The sequence below is a fragment of the Megalobrama amblycephala genome, linkage group LG17 (genome assembly GCF_018812025.1).
Source record: "Megalobrama amblycephala isolate DHTTF-2021 linkage group LG17, ASM1881202v1, whole genome shotgun sequence".
NCBI lineage: Eukaryota > Metazoa > Chordata > Actinopteri > Cypriniformes > Xenocyprididae > Megalobrama > Megalobrama amblycephala.
The window spans coordinates 4358870-4378921 of record NC_063060.1 but is presented as its reverse complement, the minus strand read 5'-3'; the positions used below and the strand labels follow the sequence as shown (position 1 = coordinate 4378921).

Sequence of the window (20052 nt, the reverse complement as noted above, 5' to 3'; positions counted from 1 at the left end):
ATTTAAAAAAAAATGTTTGAGTTCATATTGAGATTTCTGGCAGATCTTGGCAAATCTGAGACATTATTGATATCTCTTATGAAACTCTAGTTGAGATATGTGTGAGATTATAGGGCTCTTTCACTTATAGATCTGAGAAGACTAGAGCAAATTTGCTCTCCATTTGTATCTCATCAATCGAGAAAAAGCGCAATCTGCTATTTTGAGGTTTTATTGAACCAGTGTATTTGCTGTGCTTGAAACCTTGTGGAAATGACAGTACAAACCCGATGATAATTATCTTTTCCTAATTAGTCTAGTTAGCTCGGCGAGCACATAAACAAGAGTAAAACCCAAGGCTCCTCTCAGAGTTTTTCCATTAACAACAGATGAGGCAGAGAAAGTTCAACAGATCTACGCAATTAGACTAAAACATCGTAATTACCCACTCATCCATGAGAGATGTTTGTTGTGTCAGTGGATTACTTTTCCATCTATAATCTTGATTTAGTACAGCAATCAGTTTATATAAAACCTCCCAAATGGAATTGGAGTTTACAGATTGCTCTTTTGTTGTGTAATATGATGTGTGTCTGTGTGCACGTTTAGGTTTCTTCGATTTGTTTGATGACAAAACTCAATTACACCCATCTGGCTTTGCTCTCATTTGAGGAGTCTCACTTCACAAATATCCTTGCCGTGTCCTCGAAACCACCAGCTATGAAATTGTCTCCTGCTCTTTAGAGGTTTACTCAAGCATGTCGTGGTTTTGTTACTCTTCTGTGCTATTAGGACAAGCCACATAAAACTTTGCTCAGATCAGATAAGCTTATCTTCACTGCAAAACCACATGATCACCGAGTGATGTAGGTCGCAGGCTGCTGAAGAATCCTGTCAATGAAACACAAATAAACTGAGGTTTGAGAGGACATGCCTGTCTGGGATGAAAAACTAAGCTGAGGTTTAAATGATCCCAAGGGTTTGTGGTATTCATTGGAGAAATTGATCTGTTTTTGTATTAGATACCCAATGCCACATTCTCATTCTTAGCACTCGGTATCACAGTTTTCAATTTGGCTTTGTCATACCAAATGAAACCTTTCCTTTAGGAATCTGTCAATAAGCCACAGCCGACCATGTAAGGACAAAGAAACATTTAATCAATCTTTTATCAATGCTGGACAGTAACAAGGTAGTTCGACTTCATTACTGTACATAAAAGTATTGTTCATTTTTCATGTACTTTATCAGAGTATTTTTATTTTGGGAAACTTTTCCTTTTACTTCACTACATTCCAAAGCATAATATCATACTTTTTACTCCACTACATACCAATAAAAACACATTGTTCCTCATTATCTTGAACTGAAGATATCGCCACCCCCTCTGAGATGCAAGAGCGATGTCCGATTCATGAACGAGTTGATTCTTTCCAATTATTCTGTTGAATTGGTCGACAAATAACACTGCAAATATGCTCTAATCTTTCTTATTAATGCTGACTTCTGACTAGTCTGACTAGTGCTGGCTAGAATAAATACATGTGCATCTCAATAAATTAGAATGTCGAGGAAAAGTTGATTTATTTCAGTAATTCAACTCAAATTGTGGAACTCGTGTATTAAATAAATTCAATGCACACAGACTGAAGTACTTTAAGTCTTTGGTTCTTTTAATTGTGATGATTTTGGCTCACATTTAACAAAAACCCACCAATTCACTATCTCAATAAATTAGAATACTTCATAAGATCAATAAAAAAAGGACATTTTAAATAGAAATGTCAGGCTTCTGAAAAGTATGTTAATTTTTATGCACTCAATACTTGGGCCTCCTTTTTCATGAATTACTGCATCAGTGTGGCGTGGCATGGAGGCGATCAGCCTGTGGCACTGCTCAGGTGTAATGAAGCCCAGGTTGCTTTGATAGCAGCCTTCAGGTCATCTGCATTGTTGGGTCTGGTGTCTCTCATCTTCCTCTTGACAATACCCCATAGATTCTCTATGAGGTTCAGGCCAGGCGAATTTGCTGGCCAATCAAGCACAGTAACACCATGGTCATTGAACCAGCTTTTGTTACCTTTGGCAGTGTGGGCAGGTGCCAAGTCCTGCTGGAAAATGAAATCAGCATCTCCATAAAGCTTGCCAGCAGAAGGAAGCATGAAGTGCTCTAAAATTTCCTGGTAGATGGCTGCGTTGACTGTGGACTTCAGAAAACACAGTGGACCAACACCAACAGATGACATGGCAGCCCAAATCATCACTGACTGTGGAAACTTCACACTGGACTTCAAGCAACATGGTTTCTGTGCCTCTCCACTCTTCCTCCAGACTCTGGGATCTTGATTTCTAAATGAAATGCAAAATTTACTTTCATCTGAAAAAAGGACTTTGAACCACTGAGCAACAGTCCAGTTCTTTTTCTTCTTAGCTCAGGTGAGACTCTTCTGACGTTATGTTCTGGCTTGGTACGTGGAATGTGACAGTTGTAGCCCATTTCCTGAAGACGTCTGTGTGTGGTGGCTCTTGATGCACTGACTCCAGCTTCAGTCTTTTTGAAGCTCTCCTAAGTTCTTAAATCAGCTTCGCCTGACAATCTTCTCAAGCCTGCGGCCTTCCTTTCACTTGTACACCTTTTCCTACCACACTTTTTAGAGTGTGCAAGCTGTAATCATCAAATTGAAAACAAAAAAGTCTGGAAATATTTTACTTTATGTCTAATAAATCTAGAATATATTTAAGTTTTAATTTTTGAATTAAATTACAGAAGAAAAAAAAAAACCTTTTCATGATATTCTAATTTATTGAGATGCACCTGTATATGGTTCATCAATCAGTACTTTTTTTACTTTTAATTCTACCCTTGTTATTAGCGACACCGGTGGTCATTAAGTGAACTGCAGCCAGCAACTTATTGCTCTTGCTCGAAGCTGTGCACACGAGTAGGTTACAAGAGAATGAACGCGATGGCCAAGTTATTTTCTGTTCTTTGCTTTGAAGTAAAAAGAAGTTGGACATACCAGGCAGTGATATACTGTTAACGAACATCCAGACATCGTCCACGCTGCTGAGAGAGACGTTTAGATGAATATGTAACCTATGTGCACTTTCTTCTCTCAATAACAAAATAACAAAAATGACAGCGGTGAGAAAGCAGCAGTTAATCTGATCATAGCGATGTGGATATGTGTGCACCAGCTCTGCAATTCACCGGCATCTTGTCGACAGATGAGGTAATTAAAACTGCACTGATAATTTGATTATAGGGTATATTTGAGACGATAGACTATATAGATATATCTGGCTATGTGAGACTATAGTTTGAATTCATCGCTTTTCTTTGCATGACACATTGACATTACGGTGCAGAATGGTTCTTTCGGCATTATATGAACATTGTGTAAGCACTCATTTAACGTATTATTGAACAGAATAGAGGCTATCGGTTGCGTGTGTAAACGTCACATCCTTTCGAATTTCCCGGCAAAAACGACCTGAGAACTTCACATAAAAATCAGTCTACAGGCTTTCATATATAGACAACCTAGGAAGTCGGGGAAGGTATCACTTTTTAAGTTTCGTTACAAGCTGTTCACAAATATTGGCACTAAAAAAGCGATTAATACATGATTTTTTTTTTAATTTTTAAATTTTTTTATACATATAAGTACATTAAGTACTTTTGTACTTTTACTCAAGTAAAACTGAAAATGAGTAGGCCTACTGTTGTGGGAAAAAATCAACCCGACTCTACTGTATAAAAGACAAACACATCCAATTATTTTTAAAGGTTTTATTTCTTGCAAGAAAGGTCAGACAGGTCATACAGAAACACAAGTAGCTGCAGAGTGTAAGACAAAGAACGAAAGCTTCCCCTCACTTTTATATCTCTAACCTCCAAGGCCGAAGCCTCTGTCCTTTTACCATATTAGGAACATCTCTTAGTGGCTGTAACTTTCCACACATTGTTAGCACAGACATGTTTTTAACATACATCTTGCATGTCCCGGCCTTTCTATTTCTAACATCTATGTTAACACTATGTTAAACATTACCACTTAAGCCAACATCATACCATGTTCCATAAGCATCATATTTCACAAGAATAAAGGTAAAAATCATATGAAAAATTAAATTCCACAACACCTACTTATACTTTTGCTGGAGTAATATTTTAATAGGGTATCTGTGCTTTTACTTACTTGATTTGTGTACTTAGTCCACTACTGTCTTTTATAGCTTAGGAAAGTTTTTGCTTATATTTCAATTAACATTTCAATTAATTCGCTAACAGTGATTGTAAATTAAATTATTACATTGTTAGCTGTGTGATTATATATGTGCATTTCTAAAATTACATAATTTGGACAGTCAACTCTGATAACAGATCACTCTAAATTATAATGTTGACATGCATTTTCTGTAAAGCTGCTTTGAAACAATATGTATTGTGAAAAGCACTATACAAATAAATGTGAATTGATTTGAATTTCAAAAAAGCATCAACTTTGTCTCAGATGGTTTTTGTTTGTTTGTTTTTAAAGTCATAAGGACATTGTTGAATCTCTTCTAAAACTCTAGACGAGATATCTGTTTCCTAGGAGAAAAGTTAGAGACTAAAGTCTTTATTTGATCTCCTTTCAGTTTTATTGGTGTCTGGAAGAAACAGTTGAGATACTGAAGAGATACATTTAATATAGATAACATAGCTCAAATCATATTAAAAGTTTTGACTGCAGTTTTTGATATTATCTGTTCACACTTTAAAACATTGCTACTGACATCTCATTTTTGAGATATTTATTACTGCAGCATGTTTTTCATAAGATAAATCTGAAAGACAGGAGATTTACAGTAATCAAACATCTCGATTTTATCTCAAATAAATCTAATTTCTGTCTGCAAAAAGCAATTGAGATCAAATTAATAGATCTCATTAATGGTTTTTCTTCCCGAAGGCCAAGTTAGGGTCAATTGTAGAAGTTTATTGTGAGAAACTGTTGCTAGAAATCAGCTTAGCAAAACTACACTGCAAAAAAATGATTTTCTTCCTTTTATCTTGTTTTCCAGTACAAACATCTAAACATTCTCAAATCAAGACAAAATTACCTGAATCAAAATGGTATAAGCTATTCTTGTTTTCTGAAAATTGTATCAAAATTATGCTTAAAACAAGAACAAAAAAAAAATAAAAAATGTCCCCTTTAAATTAAGTTTATTTTTCTGCTAATGTGGCATATATTGTTTTTTACATCTTTTTTCTTTTTTTTTTTTTTTTTTTTTTTAGAAAACAAGACTTAATATCTTATGTAATTTTGCTTCTCAAGTAAATGTATGTTAATTTAAGAATGTTTAGATATTTTTACAGGAAAACTAGACGAAAATACAGAGGAAGAAAATCTTTTTTTTTTCTTTGCAGTCTAACAACCTATTTAATTCTGCACAGATAGCTAATCAACTAAATCTTAAACAGAAAACCAATAAAACAGTGATTCAGTGTGAATCCAGTGCGTTTGTGTTGCTGAATCAATGCTCTGGTTCTCAGCAGACTAATTGCTCTGGGATCAAGTTTACTTTCTCTGGCAGAGGGAATCTTTCAACTCTGGTACATCAAGAGGTTGTTCAGAGCATGATATTCTTTTTATTTTGTATTTCTCTTCTTTTCTGAGTTAGCAGAGCTGAAGTTGAACTTGCCTGGAACAAGTCTTCATCACTCATCGTCAACATGAATCCATCTAGGTCATGGGTTTTTGTGTCATTGTGCTCATTATATCAGGTGCATGGCCTGGTCACATGTCATCATTTGTGACACATTTGATGCTATCCTGTTGCTTAATGCTGTAACCAGGCTTTCTGTCAGCTGTGTCACAAACAGCCTGCTGTGTTTCAAATGTCATATTCTTTACCACTAACTACAGGCGTTCTCTGTGCTACAGCACTAACAATGATATTGCAGACTTTCAAATGAATACTTAATGCCGGCCCAACGGACCTTGTTAAACTTTAACGGTCGGAGCAGCTTCCTGCCTCATTCTTTAATAAATTGTGAAATTGGAAGATTTACATTCAGGACCCCAGACATGTGGAAATAATGAAGACAATTTCTGAAGTGGTCACTACCATGTTGCAGGGTGTTCTGGGTGGTTTACTATAAGGATGTTAAATATCCTAAGTATCCAAAAAAAGCCTCTATGATATTTTTCTTCCAAAAACAGCCCCAGTAATCTCACATGTGCCTCCTCTAAAGTTTCTCAACACAGTCTCAAACTGCGCTGAGATTTGCCAAGATACTTGGGGACTATGACAATGGATTCGTCTACATTCATATAGGCTACATTTGACGTTAACTCCACATTTTACCCTTCAGTTCACACTGAGATAATGTTTTTGTCCTGTGAAACTGAGCTTGATGAATACAATATTGAGTGTCTTTGCTTTCTTTATGTTTTTATTCAGTTTATGAAGGTGCTGTGAATTGAATCACTAAATATTTTATTGTAATTGTACAATATATGGTATTTTGTTCACTGTAAAATCTATTTAGTTAGCCTTTAAAAAAAGCATGCAAACAGATTATCTAAACAAAAGCTAAGTAAAGTGAAATAGGAATAGTATGTTGTACTGACAAAAGCTTAGTATAGTTCACTTACACGAGTAACTAAAAAATGCTGGGTTAAAAACAACCCAAGCTGGGTTGAAAATGGACAAACCCAGCGGTTGGGTTAAATGTTTGCCCAACCTGCTGGGTAGTTTTATTTAACTCAACTGTTGTTTAAAAATTACTGTATTGCTTAATTAAAATTAACTCAAAGTATGTTGGAAATGAACATTTATTAATGTTCAATGAATAATTATTAAACAATAAACATTTATTAAATTGCTTATTAATAAATTTATATTAATAAACTATTAAACTATTAAATTTATATTAATAAAATATTAAAGCTTATTAATAAACATTCACCTTTTGTCTATTATTGTTGCCTCTAATTGCATCTGGTTTTTAATTTCCCAACTATTTTGGGTTCATTTTAAGCTAGCCATATAGCAATTTTTAAACAATAGTTGGTTTAAATAAAACTACCCAGCAGGTTGGGCAAACATTTAACCCAACCGCTGGGTTTGTCCATTTTCAACCCAACTTGGGTTGTTTTTAACCCAGCATTTTTTAGAGTGTAACTAAAAACTTGATAATTTACTTTAGATTTACTCTTCAATTAGTATAGCTACCATTGTGTTATGCATGCTGAATGTTGAAATCTGTGTGACTCAAGCATGATCAATTGCAATTGTTACAAATATAGAGGAATTATATCAGCCCAAATAAAAGTTGCACAAGGTGTTTATGACATAAGTGTTAGAAATAAAATGTTAAAAGTTCATTAACATGAAAAATAGATTAGTTAATGATTTGGTAAGTTATGTCACCTTTTAAAAGCAACCTATTTATTATTTCCTTTTCTTTGAAACCAAATAACTGTGATTTCTTGTTGCATCGATATGAAGAAAATTACAATAATATAAATGAAGTTCCAAGTGCCCAACCAAAGGAACACTAATCACCATAATGGTGAGTGCAAACAAAAACATTTTAGGAAAATCAACATCAATTTATAAAGCTTATGTGATGTTCTTTCGAATTTTTAAGTTGTATTGACAATTCAACATTCAAGATGACTTTGGGAAATGAGTGAATGCAACTAAAGAAAGATAACTGCAGAAGTGGAGGAAATGAGTGAAAAATCTATTAAGAATTGCCCTGCTGCTCTTTTTTTAATTTGCTTGACAAAATTGCACTCAAACCAATTAACCATAACTTGGGTTTTCTGATAAACAAGGCATAGTATGTGAATATTACAGATTACTCGATTTTTACAATTAAGTTAAGACATTAAGGAAAGTTACCTAAAAAGTGTTAGTTAGAACAACTGTTGGATTTTACAGTGTATATGCAGTTTATCATTAATACAGATGCTGCATCTTTGCGTACAGCATGTTTTCTCACCACCAACTCGGAAACTCAGGGCTTAAAAAAAATCCTGAGCTTCCCACTTGTAATTACGACTTTGTAGTGACATTCATGTGCATTCAACTCATAATCTTTCTGACATGACTTGAATGCACCAAAAGACAGAACGCCATTGCTTTTGTGAACAACACGTGCATTAAATGCTTAAAACTTAAAAGCTTTTTTTAGGATAAGATTATTACCTGGTTCAGATGTTTGATTTGCCTAATCAGCTGATAAGTGCCCCAAACCCCTTTAAAACCAGCAAACCAGATCAGCTTGGCCAGCTAAAATGCTATTGGTGGATCTCATGTGAGTGACAGGTTGCCCCGCCCTCAGGCCAGTAAACACATCATCAGAGAAGAGATGTTGCTGCAAGAGGGAGGAGACATTATTTTGATAACGTGAATAAAAAAAAAAAAAAAAAAAACTGATCTATAATAAACACTGTAAAAATACATTAAAAAAATGGTGACTTTATTGTGTGAAGGCACCTTAGGTCATGACTTACATTTGTTTTTATCCCACGTTTCCTCCTTCTTTTCATCTTTCTTCTATATCTCAGGGTTATTCTGGGATTGAACTCCTAGACCTGCTCCTCGAGCCTCATAAGGTCTCTCATATGGAGAGCGATGGTGACCATGACAACCCAGCGTGGTCAATCACAGATCAAAGCGTGAGTGAAATGCTGTTTGATATTTGTGACCTGAGTTTATCTGATAAATTGCAAGACATGCTTCCTACTGAGAGCACACTGGGAATATTTTATTTTTAGTTATTTTAATTAATGAGGTGCCCTGAAAATCTTCTTGTAAGCACAGTGACAGCACTTCACATGTCTGACCCAGATTTGACTTTGACAGCTTCTGTGTGTGTGTGTGTTTGTATCTGATATGACACTGTTGTGTATGATTCCAAAACCTAGTGAACCTTTCAGAAGATTTTTAAATATTTTTGAAAGAAGTATCTTATGCTCACAAAGGATGCATTTTTTTTAAATCAAAAATACAGTAAAAACAGTAATATTGTGAAATATTATTACAATTTAAAATAATTGTTTTCTATTTAAATATATTTTAATATATTTAACGCACCTGACTCAGATCATCAGCTCATTAGGAGAGACTCCATGACCTGAACTGAGTGTATCAGGTAAGAGAGACATACAAAATTTGCAGAGCAGTGGGTCCCGAGGACTGGAGTTGAGAACCACTGTTTTAAATTGTATTATATACCTTTGATAAGATGCTGAATTTTCAGCATCATTACTCCAGTCTTCAGTGTCACATGATCCTTCAGAAATCATTCTATAATATGCTAATTTGCTATGTATCTATTTAAGAAAGCATTGCATTAGGAGCGTTTTTATACTTTAATTTCCCTTGAGATGTGCTGTTACTTGGGGGAAACTAATGGGTGTCAGAGTTGGTTGGTTTAATCTGTTAAAGCTGCCAAGGGTGCAAGACAATACTGGGGACAGGCAGAAAACATGTACCACTTTTGAGCGATGAACAGTTCAAGACAAAATAGGACTTATTAACTGATCTAAATACAAACTAAATCTTTAAAATTTCAAATCAATATTTTTATTAGTTTAAGACTAAGAATAAGTTTATTTAGCAAGCACTGACAAAATGAACTTAAATAAACATTTTTGGACAGAAATTTTGTATCAAAATATACATTAAAAATGATATATATTTTTTATAATATATTAAAAATGTAAATATTTGTTTTCTTATTTTGTGTAAATATAGACATTTTTATAGAGGTAAAACTTTTAAAAATAAAGGTTCTTTACTGGCATTGACGGTTTCATGCAGAACCTTTAACATCCATAGAACCTTTAATTCCACAAAAGGTTCTACATAATGGAAAAAAAGTCATTTCAAATTTTTTAAAATGTTCTTCACACTTTAAAAAAAAAGAGGTTATTTTAAGAAATGTTTGCTAAAATGCTCTTTTGGGAACCAAAAATGGTTCTTCTAGCATCGCTGTGAAAACACGCTTTATTTTTTGTAGGAACAATTTAAGTTTATGTTCAAGTAAATGTAACATGATATATTGTACTTTAGAGACAGAGATGACCTATCTGCAGTGTTTGTGTATCATGGTTTTGCATGTGTGTTTTTGCTATGACACAGATGTGTATAATAGTGTTTTCTGTTTGTATCCCTGCAGATTCATGGTGAAGCTGTTGTTGATAACTTCCTGGACTCCCTGCTGCAAGCGTCAGACAGCGTCATGCCAAAGCCCTGCTCTCCTCTCTGGGTCCCCTCACCCTGTGACAGTGGAATCAGTGACGACCCGTCCGACCACCTGGACAGCCCGCCGCCGCCCACCAGCCCACTCTTCGACTCCATCTTCCTCCCTCAGCATCCTCATCTTCTTCCTCAGCGTCTTCAGCAGCAGGCTGCACATGCCACAAACATAGAGCCTGATATCTCCATTGATCTGGGTGAGATTTCGCTCTTCAAACAGCAGTCAGACCAGAATCTTTTTGATTGGAACATCTTGCATGAAATTATGATCAATTGTTTTTCATTTTGCAGTAAAAACAAAAAACATCAACAATCATTATGTAAATACAAATTTAAAGAGTACAGTTAGGGTGAATATACAGTTTATGCTGCATCAGAGATGCACTAAAGTAGAGATGCACCGATGTATCTGCCAATAATCGGATATCGCCGATAAAAGCAATTATTTTCACTATCGGCCATCGGCATGATCAGGGCCGATTATATGCTCTCGTTTTGAATTTAGGACAAGTTAACATGACAATAATGCATTAGTATTAGTATTATCCTTTTAGTTCCTCAGTCCAGACTAAAACGAGCTTTTTCTTTTCACTTGAGATTAGAGTGGCATCTTCCCTACCCATTTTTAAGTCTCTTTTAAAAACACACTTGTTTGATCTGGCCTACTATAATCCCATTCTTATTTCATTGTATCATGGTCTTGTTTATCTGTCATTTCTTTGGTTTTAAATTCACATGTTTTATTCTTTCTGTTTTATGTGTTTACGGTTTGATTTTAATGTACAGCACTTTGGTCAGTCTTGTGGATGTTTTTAAATGTGCTTTATAAATAAATGAACTTGAACTTAATGCATTAACAGTTAAAAAATAGCAACGTTAAAGCAGGCTCTATTTGACCCTATGAATCACCCGTAGTTTAAGCCAGGGTTGCCAGATCTGCGTGTTTTTTTTTTCCACCTCCCATCCAATAATCACAAAGAGCTTTGTGTGTTTGTTACTTGTGATAAGAAACAAGTATCAGCTTTCAAATTCTGTCCATTTTAACATGAAATTCAAACAATAAATGCCATTTTGATGTGCTTAAATGTGACGTCACAGATCACAGTAGCGCCTTTTCGAGTAACTCGAGTCTTCAACAAATTACAGCACACAAAAAAAACACGCATAAACATCAGAAGGTACAGCTTACTGAAATTAATCATGTTTCATGTAATCGCTCAATCAGTGTTTAAACCGCAGAAAGACGTAAAAAAAAAAGCCTGTGAACAATATGTCGCTTAACGTTGCATTTACCTCAGGAAAGTTATCCAGTGTTCACAGTTGGTTAGTTAGCTATATAAAAACCCCTAGAGAGGAGCTCTAATAATTATTTATGTATACTTGAATAAATTTGTCATGAAGACCTGCGTTTATGAACACTACCTTATGTGCAACTGAATTGCATACAAACATTTCAGTTTTTATTTGAGAAATCAAGAAATCAACTCAACTCAACTTGCTTCAAATTTTTGAGTGGAAAATTGCAGAAATAAGGCAAAATTGCAAGCTATTGCAAGTAATGTTGGGATTGGTTGCATTTCCTTTTATTCTTTCAATCACAACAACCTGTAGGGCCTGCAAAACCATCAGAACACACAACAGACTTTCATAGCTTTCAGAGTACAAAGCCTGAGCAAATGTAGTGAACAGAGTCTGAACAGAATCAGCAGGAATGCACTTATAATTCTGAGCCAGGCAGGAGAAGCCTGTGATCTTCCAAGAGGAAGCAGACCATAACAAGGGACGTAAATTTTACTTACTGCTTCACCGCAGTGGTGGTTTTCCTCCACTAATGCAGGTCTGTGCTCACCAAAAATACCTGTAATTTAGTTATTGCAACTTTTTTGACTTGAGCCAGTAAGCAATCACCTATCAACCACTCGCAACACCCTATCAACCACCCAGAACAGCAGCAACCACAAAAAAAAAAAAAAAACATGTGACAAGAACTGCTCAGAACACCTTAGCAACTACATAGCAACATCATATAAACCACCCAGAAATGTGCTAACAACCACTCTGAACACTTTGTATCACAACACTGTAGAAACCACCGGTAACACTTTACTTGAAGGGGTGTGCATAAGACTGACATGACACCTTCATAATCTTGACACGACACATGTCATGAATATGAAGGAGGTTTTATGAATGTTTATGACAACTGTCATTAAGTGTCATTCGCTCAATTATGTCATTTTTAATGCAAAGATGACATTGTTTGAGATGTCTTTGTTACGACAACTTGACATAAACCAATACATCATAACCTGTCAGTGTCTTTGTCATGACAACTTGACATTAGCAAAACATCATAACCTGTCATAAAAATGACATAGCAGATTACTTATCAAACTTAAAAAACTACTTAGCTTTATGGGTTAACATTACATTACATTATTTTGGTAACACTTCAGTATAGGGAACACATATATAAACGATTAACTATGACTTTTCCCTCAATAAACTCTTAATTTACTGCTTATTATAGTTAACTGTTAGGTTTAGGTATTGGGTAGGATTAAGAATGTAGAATAAGGTCACACAGAATAAGGCATTAATAAGTGCTTTATAAGTACTAATAAATAGCCAATACTTTAGCCATATGAATGCTAATAGTAATAAGCAACTAGTTAAAAGACCCTAAAATAAAGTGTTACCATTATTTTATAAAAGTGTCATCTTTTTTAAGAAATTTGAAATTGTCTATTATCTGACCTTCTGTTGGTGGAAACTTAAAAAAAACAAAAAACAAAAACAAAAAAAACATGAAATGAAAAATAGTTGTGACGCTGTTATAAAATTATTTGTCAGAGTATTGTCACTTAATGACATTTTAATGACAAGTTCAATTTGTAACACTGTAGTTGAGCTCAAGATACATATTCATGACACTATTATAATGGCCTCATGACAGCCAATGTCAAAACCAACCACATGACAGTTTAATGTAATGTTAACCCATAAAGCTAAATGATGTCAAGTTGTCATGACAAAGACACTGACAGGTTATGATGTGTTGGTTTATGTCAAGTTGTCATAACTCGGACATCTCAAACAATGTCATCTTTGCATTAAAAATGACATAACTGAGCGAATGACACTTAATGACAGTTGTCAAACATTCATAAAACCTCCTTCGTATTCATGACATGTGTCATGTCATGATTATGAAGGTGTCATGTCAGTCTTATGCACACCCCTTCAAGTAAAGTGTTACCCCACCACCTAGAATATCTTGGCAACTGCATAAGCAACCACCTAGAAAAACAGCCTATTGGAACACCTTAGCAACTGCATAGCAATGCCCTAGCAACCACCTAGAAATGGGGTAATGATGACCCTTTGGAACACCTTAGCAACTGCATAGCAATGCCCTAGCAACCACTTAAAAAAAACAACCCACTGGAACACCTTAGCATCTGCATAGCAATGCCCCAGCAACCATCCAAAAATGTGCTAACAACCACTGAGAACACATTGGAAATTGCACCACAACACCCTAGAAACCACCTAGAACATCTTAGCAACTGGATAGCAATGCCCCAGCAACCATCCAAAAATGTGCTAACAACCACTGAGAACACATTGGAAATTGCACCACAACACCCTAGAAACTACCTAGAACATCTTAGCAACTGGATAGCAATGCTCTAGCAACCACTTAAAAAACAACCCATTTGAACTCCTTAGCAACTGCATAGCAATGCCCTAACAACCACATAGAAATGGGGTAATGACCCATTGGAACATCTTAGCAACTGCATAGCAATGCCCTAGCAACCACTTAAAAAAACAACTCACTGGAACACCTTAGCAACTGCGTAGCAATGCCCCAGAAACCATCCAGAAATGTGCTAACAACCACTGAGAACACATTGGAAATTGCACCACAACACCCTAGAAACCAACTAGAACATCTTAGCAACTGCATAGCAATGCTCTAGCAACCACTTAAAAAACAACCCATTTGAACTCCTTAGCAAATGCATAGCAATGCCCTAACAACCACATAGAAATGGGGTAATGACCCATTGGAACATCTTAGCAACTGCATAGCAATGCCCTAGCAACCACTTAAAAAAACAACTCACTGGAACACCTTAGCAACTGCGTAGCAATGCCCCAGCAACCATCCAGAAATGTGCTAACAACCACTGAGAACACATTGGAAATTGCACCACAACACCCTAGAAACCAACTAGAACATCTTAGCAACTGCATAGCAATGCTCTAGCAACCACTTAAAAAACAACCCATTTGAACTCCTTAGCAAATGCATAGCAATGCCCTAACAACCACATAGAAATGGGGTAATGACCCATTGGAACATCTTAGCAACTGCATAGTAACGCCCTAGCAACCATATAGAAATGGGGTAACAACCCCTTAGTGTGAACAACCATCATAACACCTTGGCAACTGCACAGCAGTGGTCTAGCAACCACCTAAAATGTGGTAAACTCTCAGAACACCCTAACAACTATTTTCCAATGTCTTAAAAACGCCAAAACTCTATCTACCATATGGCAATGTAATAACAACCACTCAGAAAAAGAGTTGTTCTTTAACAACAGACAAATGCATTCCGTGATGTAAAACGCTCCTGTGTTTGTGTGTGTTGTGTGTGTAGCAGATTGGGAGGCCTGCCTGTTCTCTGACGGTCTGACAGACTCTCAGTGCACGTCAGCAGTGGCGAGAACTCAACCAACCCCCGTTTACCAGCTCACCATAAAAGACCTGCTGCTCTCCAACATTGGAGAACCGGTGAGTACTGACAGAACACAAACAGACACCATGTTGTGTATGTGACTAAACAGTCCTGCTGTGACATTCAGTGTGACACATACTGCTGAGTGTGACATCCACACGGATGCTAATGACAACCGAATAGAGAGAGAAAGCAGTGGAGATGTCAGATTTCATACTGGAAAACAGGAGATATGGAGGAACTTGGGAAAAAAATATATGACAGAGAAAGAGAGAAACGCAATGGCTCGAAAACTTAGCAAGTTACAGTACCTAGACAACGTTTTAAAGCTTGTAAGTATGAAAACAAAATGCGTTGTTCACTAAGAAGCAAATCCCAGAGTGTATTCCAACAAACAAGGTCAGTTTTAAAAAAAATAAACTAATACTTCTATTCCACAAGAACGTGATAAATTGGTCAAAAAACATTTATAATGTTAATAACATTTTTTGGACTATTATTTCATATGTCAGGCTTTACAGTGTTTTTTTTTTAAAAAAAGTTGCCAGCCACTGCCAGCGTTTTTGATCATTTTAAATCAACATTAAAGCAACATTTTGAACAAAAAGATGAGAAAATCAAATTTTTTTCCAAAAATTAAAACGTGCATAAGTAATGCTTTTATCACTTGTTTCTGCTCCTTTTTGCATGTGTTTTGATTCAGAAAGTAGCGTAATAGCGCCCCCACCCCCACCGTACAACAGTGAAAATCAGAATCGTTGTCTCATAAATGACAGAAAATTTCACCAATGGCAGGGAAGTGTTGTCTCAAAACATGACGGAAAATACTGTCAAGGGCGAGAAAGCATTGTCTCATAAATGACAAAAAATTATGTCAGTGGTTGGCATGTGACGGTATAAATTTTTCATGTTGCGATTAATTGCTGAAGCTTTTATCACGGTATACGGTATTGAAATAAGTTGCAAAAAAAAGTGTTGCCATAGTATAACAGGTTTAAGAATTCTTTTTGTAATAACAAAAAAAAAACCTCTAAATGTTTAAATACAATAATACAATACACAAAAAATATATAAAGTAAAATTTTCAAACAGATTAAAATGCAAAAGAATTAGGCTATAAAGAACAGGTTACACTTTACAATAAGGTCTCAGTATTTAACGCATTGACTAAGATTGAGCAACATTTGTTACAGAAAGTATTATTTTTTGTTAATGTTAGTTAAGAAATACAACTGATAATTTAAGGTCCATTAAATAAGTTCTTTTGATTTTAGTAATGATATTAAACCGTAACTAAGAAATTACATTAACTAAGAATAATTAATGCTTTATAAGTATTTTTCATTGTCAGTTTGGTAATAATGAATTAACATGTTAACTAATGAAGCCTTATGTCTCAGTTTTGCTGAACAATAACAAATAATCAGAATATTTCTAACCATTAGGGCATGTTGTAGTCCAGATTAAAATATATGTTTGAGGCATTTTAAAAACTTCACTAGCGCAGTTGCTTTGTTTATGGGGTTTCCGGGGTAACCGTTGCACTCTGCTGTTCCATCAGCGCCCTCTGCTGTCAGAGAGTGAACGTGCACTTACATTCAGCGCGTCTCCTTCACTCGTTCCGTCATGTGCTTCTCGTGCACGTTGGGCTTGTTTACATCTGAGCGCGTGTTCTTTTGACGCAGAATACAGCGGTGTTGTGCGTTTTATACGGTTGATGGGGAAAGTATTCTTAAATGCATTATAAAAATTTGAATAATTAGTAATAAATTACTATTTACGGTATTTTGAAATACCCATGATAACAATATCGTGCATATTCATTATCGCGATATATCGCATTACCGAATATCGGCACAAGTCTAGTCAGTGGTGGAGAAGCGTTGTCTCAAATGACGGAAAATTTTGTCAAGGGCGAGGAAGCGTTGTCTCATAAATGATGGCGATTCTGTCAATGGCGGGGAAGCATTGTCTCAAAAAATTATGGAAAATTCCGTCAATAGCGAGGAAGTGTTGTCTAATAAACGACGGAAAATTATGTCAAGGGTGGGGAAGGGTTGTCTCATAAATGACGGAAAATTCCGACAAGGGCGGGGAAGCGTTGTCTTAAAAAATGATGGAAAATTCTGTCAAGGGCGGGGAAGCGTTGTCTAATAAACTATGGAAAATTATGTCAAGGGCGAGGAAGCATAAAGAGTGCTTTATGAAAGAATGCCCCCTTAGAAAGCAGCTGCTTGTGTAGACAACAGACAGTGAGGCAGCCTAATAGTGTTTTTTGAACAGATAAAAGCATGTTGAGGATGGAGAGGGCAATGTGTTCTATCAAATATAGCATAAACAGCTCATCCTCACACTGGTAATGACTTTGACCTGTAAACAGTACTGGGCAACATAAATAGAGAGCTGTTAGTGCTTCACAGCGCTTTAATACATCCACAGATGCTGTTTCACTGTTTGGGTTGATGATGCATTGCATCTGATTTATGCATTGTGATGTATGCTGCATAAAAACAAACAAAAACACTTTCCTGAATTCCTGAAGGATTTCTTGTCATTATTGCAATGAACGTATTACACTGCATTGATACTGGAGACTAAGTAGAGTGTCCTTAATCATAATCCTAACATATGCAGTTCCTACAAATTTGAAAGTTTTTGAACAAGAGCATGAAATGAAATGTGTGTTTCTGCATCTAGACAAAACCCTCCTCCCAGCAATCCCAGCAAGAACTGATTCTCAATGAAGATGAGAAGAAACTTTTAGCCAAGGAAGGAGTCAGTCTTCCCAGCCAACTGCCTCTTAACAAGGTACGTCGAACACACACAGGTTCCACCTGAATTAGACCGAGGCCACGTGGCCACTTGTAATAATCTATCCATGTCCTACACGTGTCTCTATATTTTCTGCTGGAAGACAGATCAGACATCAGCAGGGACTAAAGAGGCTTTTATAGAGGCTGAGATGAAGGAAGTCAGTGATGAAAGGTGGCTCTCATCGTAATAACACCTTCTTTTCAGCCGCAGAGGTTTTTCCCTCTGTGTTAGGATAATGGATAATGTCATGAATAAGCTGATTTGATTCAACTCACGTGTCACCTACTTCAGACCTTTCAATAAAATCTGTATCAAAATAAATGTTAAAAATGTACTTTTGTGCCGTTTTAATTCAAGGTGAATTCCTTTTAACATTTTGTCTGGCTTGTTCTCTCATGCTTTTATTAGTATGAAGAAAAGGTTCTGAAGAAGATTCGAAGGAAAATCCGAAACAAGCAGTCGGCACAGGAGAGCCGCAAGAAAAAGAAGGAATACATAGATGGACTGGAGGGCAGGTGAACACACACTATACCCTCATTTACTATTTCATACATTAGTCCACTAATGTAGTTCACTTGAGGGAGTGAATGAAAAAGTGTACTCGGACACTAAGTGCACTGGAAGAGCTGCCACACTTGGCTTGTTTGTGCTTGCTCTAGCCATTGAACATGTATATATATATATATATATATATATATATATATATATATATAGATACATAGATAGATAGATAGATAGATAGATAGATATAGATATAGATTAGGGCTGTCAAAATAACGCGTTAATTTCGATTAATTAATCTGAGAAAAATTAATCCATTCCGTATTGACCTTTGAACCTGGAGCCGTTCTCGTGCGCGCGAGCTCTCTCTGTTTTCAAAGTAAGCACCATCTTTGCACTCTCTCTACCTCACACATAATAATCTAAATCAACTGACACAATGCTAAAAGTTCGTAAGACCGAATCCATGTTTCACGAGGTGCATTCGGAGAATGTCTTTCCTGAATAACCGCTGGGTGTGAATAGTGCTCAAAAGAACGTCACCTCATCTTCTCTGACAGGCGCCCTGCACGTGCAGCTGACATAAACCACACTTTCAGTAAACAAAAAGAAAATCCTATCCAGTGGTGAAGTGTTTTCTGTGTTGACAAATCTTTTGCGATGTCCTAATAACAGTCGCGATTCGCGTGCAACCCGTCAACGTCCGCTAATGTCCAATTCGCGACCTAATGACTCAGATTTGAACAGATTCATTTTAATGAATCATGACAAACAACTGATCTGTCCACACGGTCTATAATGAATCATTTACTCGAACAACTCTGAAATGAGAACATAAGTGTGCTTACCCCATTTAGCAAGAGTGGTTAGTAAAATTAGCCTTAATAATCCACAATATTTTCAGGTTATTTAAATGACAATGTGTAGTAAATTAGGCCTACCTATAAAATCAGTTAGTTTAGACTGGAGTGAGGTGAAACCAGAACAAAGCAAGCTGTTGTTAGCTAGGTGCATTCAATTGTATATGGTAGAAAATTATATTATTAGTTAATATAACTTCTAAATGCTACTTTTTAATACTTTTCAGGTTTAGCAAAAAAGCATCTTCTCTTACAAAGCTATAAAATCACTTTTTTTTTTTTTTTTTTTTGCAAAGAGGGCAAGAAAGAATTACAGTGAGAGTGACGGGTACTTTATTGTCAGTATCGGGTTCGCAGATCACGTGGGTAGGGCATTTTTTAGTGTTTGTGTGGATGACCATGTCTGTCACCACCGAAGACCATTTTTGACCCAGGAAAAACCCTGCATTGATTCATTTGAATTGAAATATTTAATACTTTCACAGCAAAAATTATGTATGTGATTAATTTAGATGAATTAGTCACAGAGTATGTAATTAATTAGATTAAAATTTTTAATCGATTGACAGCCCTAATATAGATATGTACATGAATGCAGACCTTATTTCTACAATTTTAGCTTACAATTTTTTTATTGCACATATGTAGTATGAGAAAACAGATCTGAATATATACACTACAATTCAAAAGTTTGGGGTCTTTTTTTTCTTTTTTAAAAGAAATTATTGTTTATATTCAGAAAGGACATACTAAATTAAATTGACAGTACAATCTTTTAAACTTTTACAAAAGATTTCTATTTCACATAGAGTAAATGCTGTTCTTTTGAGCAAACCAGCATATTAAAATGATTTCTGAAGGACACTGAAGATCGAAGTA

General features: G+C 35.7%; 1 protein-coding gene across 3 annotated transcripts in view; it reads left to right on the top strand.

Annotated features, from left to right (window-relative positions):
• Positions 1–20052, top strand: part of creb3l3b (cAMP responsive element binding protein 3-like 3b) — a 36282-nt gene that overhangs the window by 1101 nt on the left and 15129 nt on the right. Inside the window, exons 1-6 of one of the 3 annotated variants that reach the window (XM_048164272.1) lie at positions 2872–3212; positions 8553–8663; positions 10169–10445; positions 14924–15054; positions 17696–17806; positions 18221–18327. In XM_048164272.1, the coding sequence (XP_048020229.1) occupies positions 3165–3212; positions 8553–8663; positions 10169–10445; positions 14924–15054; positions 17696–17806; positions 18221–18327 (785 nt within the window). In that variant the 5' untranslated portion in view covers positions 2872–3164. Of the gene's footprint in view, positions 1–2871; positions 3213–8552; positions 8664–10168; positions 10446–14920; positions 15055–17695; positions 17807–18220; positions 18328–20052 lie in introns of those variants that run through there. The other 2 variants (XM_048164271.1, XM_048164273.1) reach the window with 2 other exon arrangements.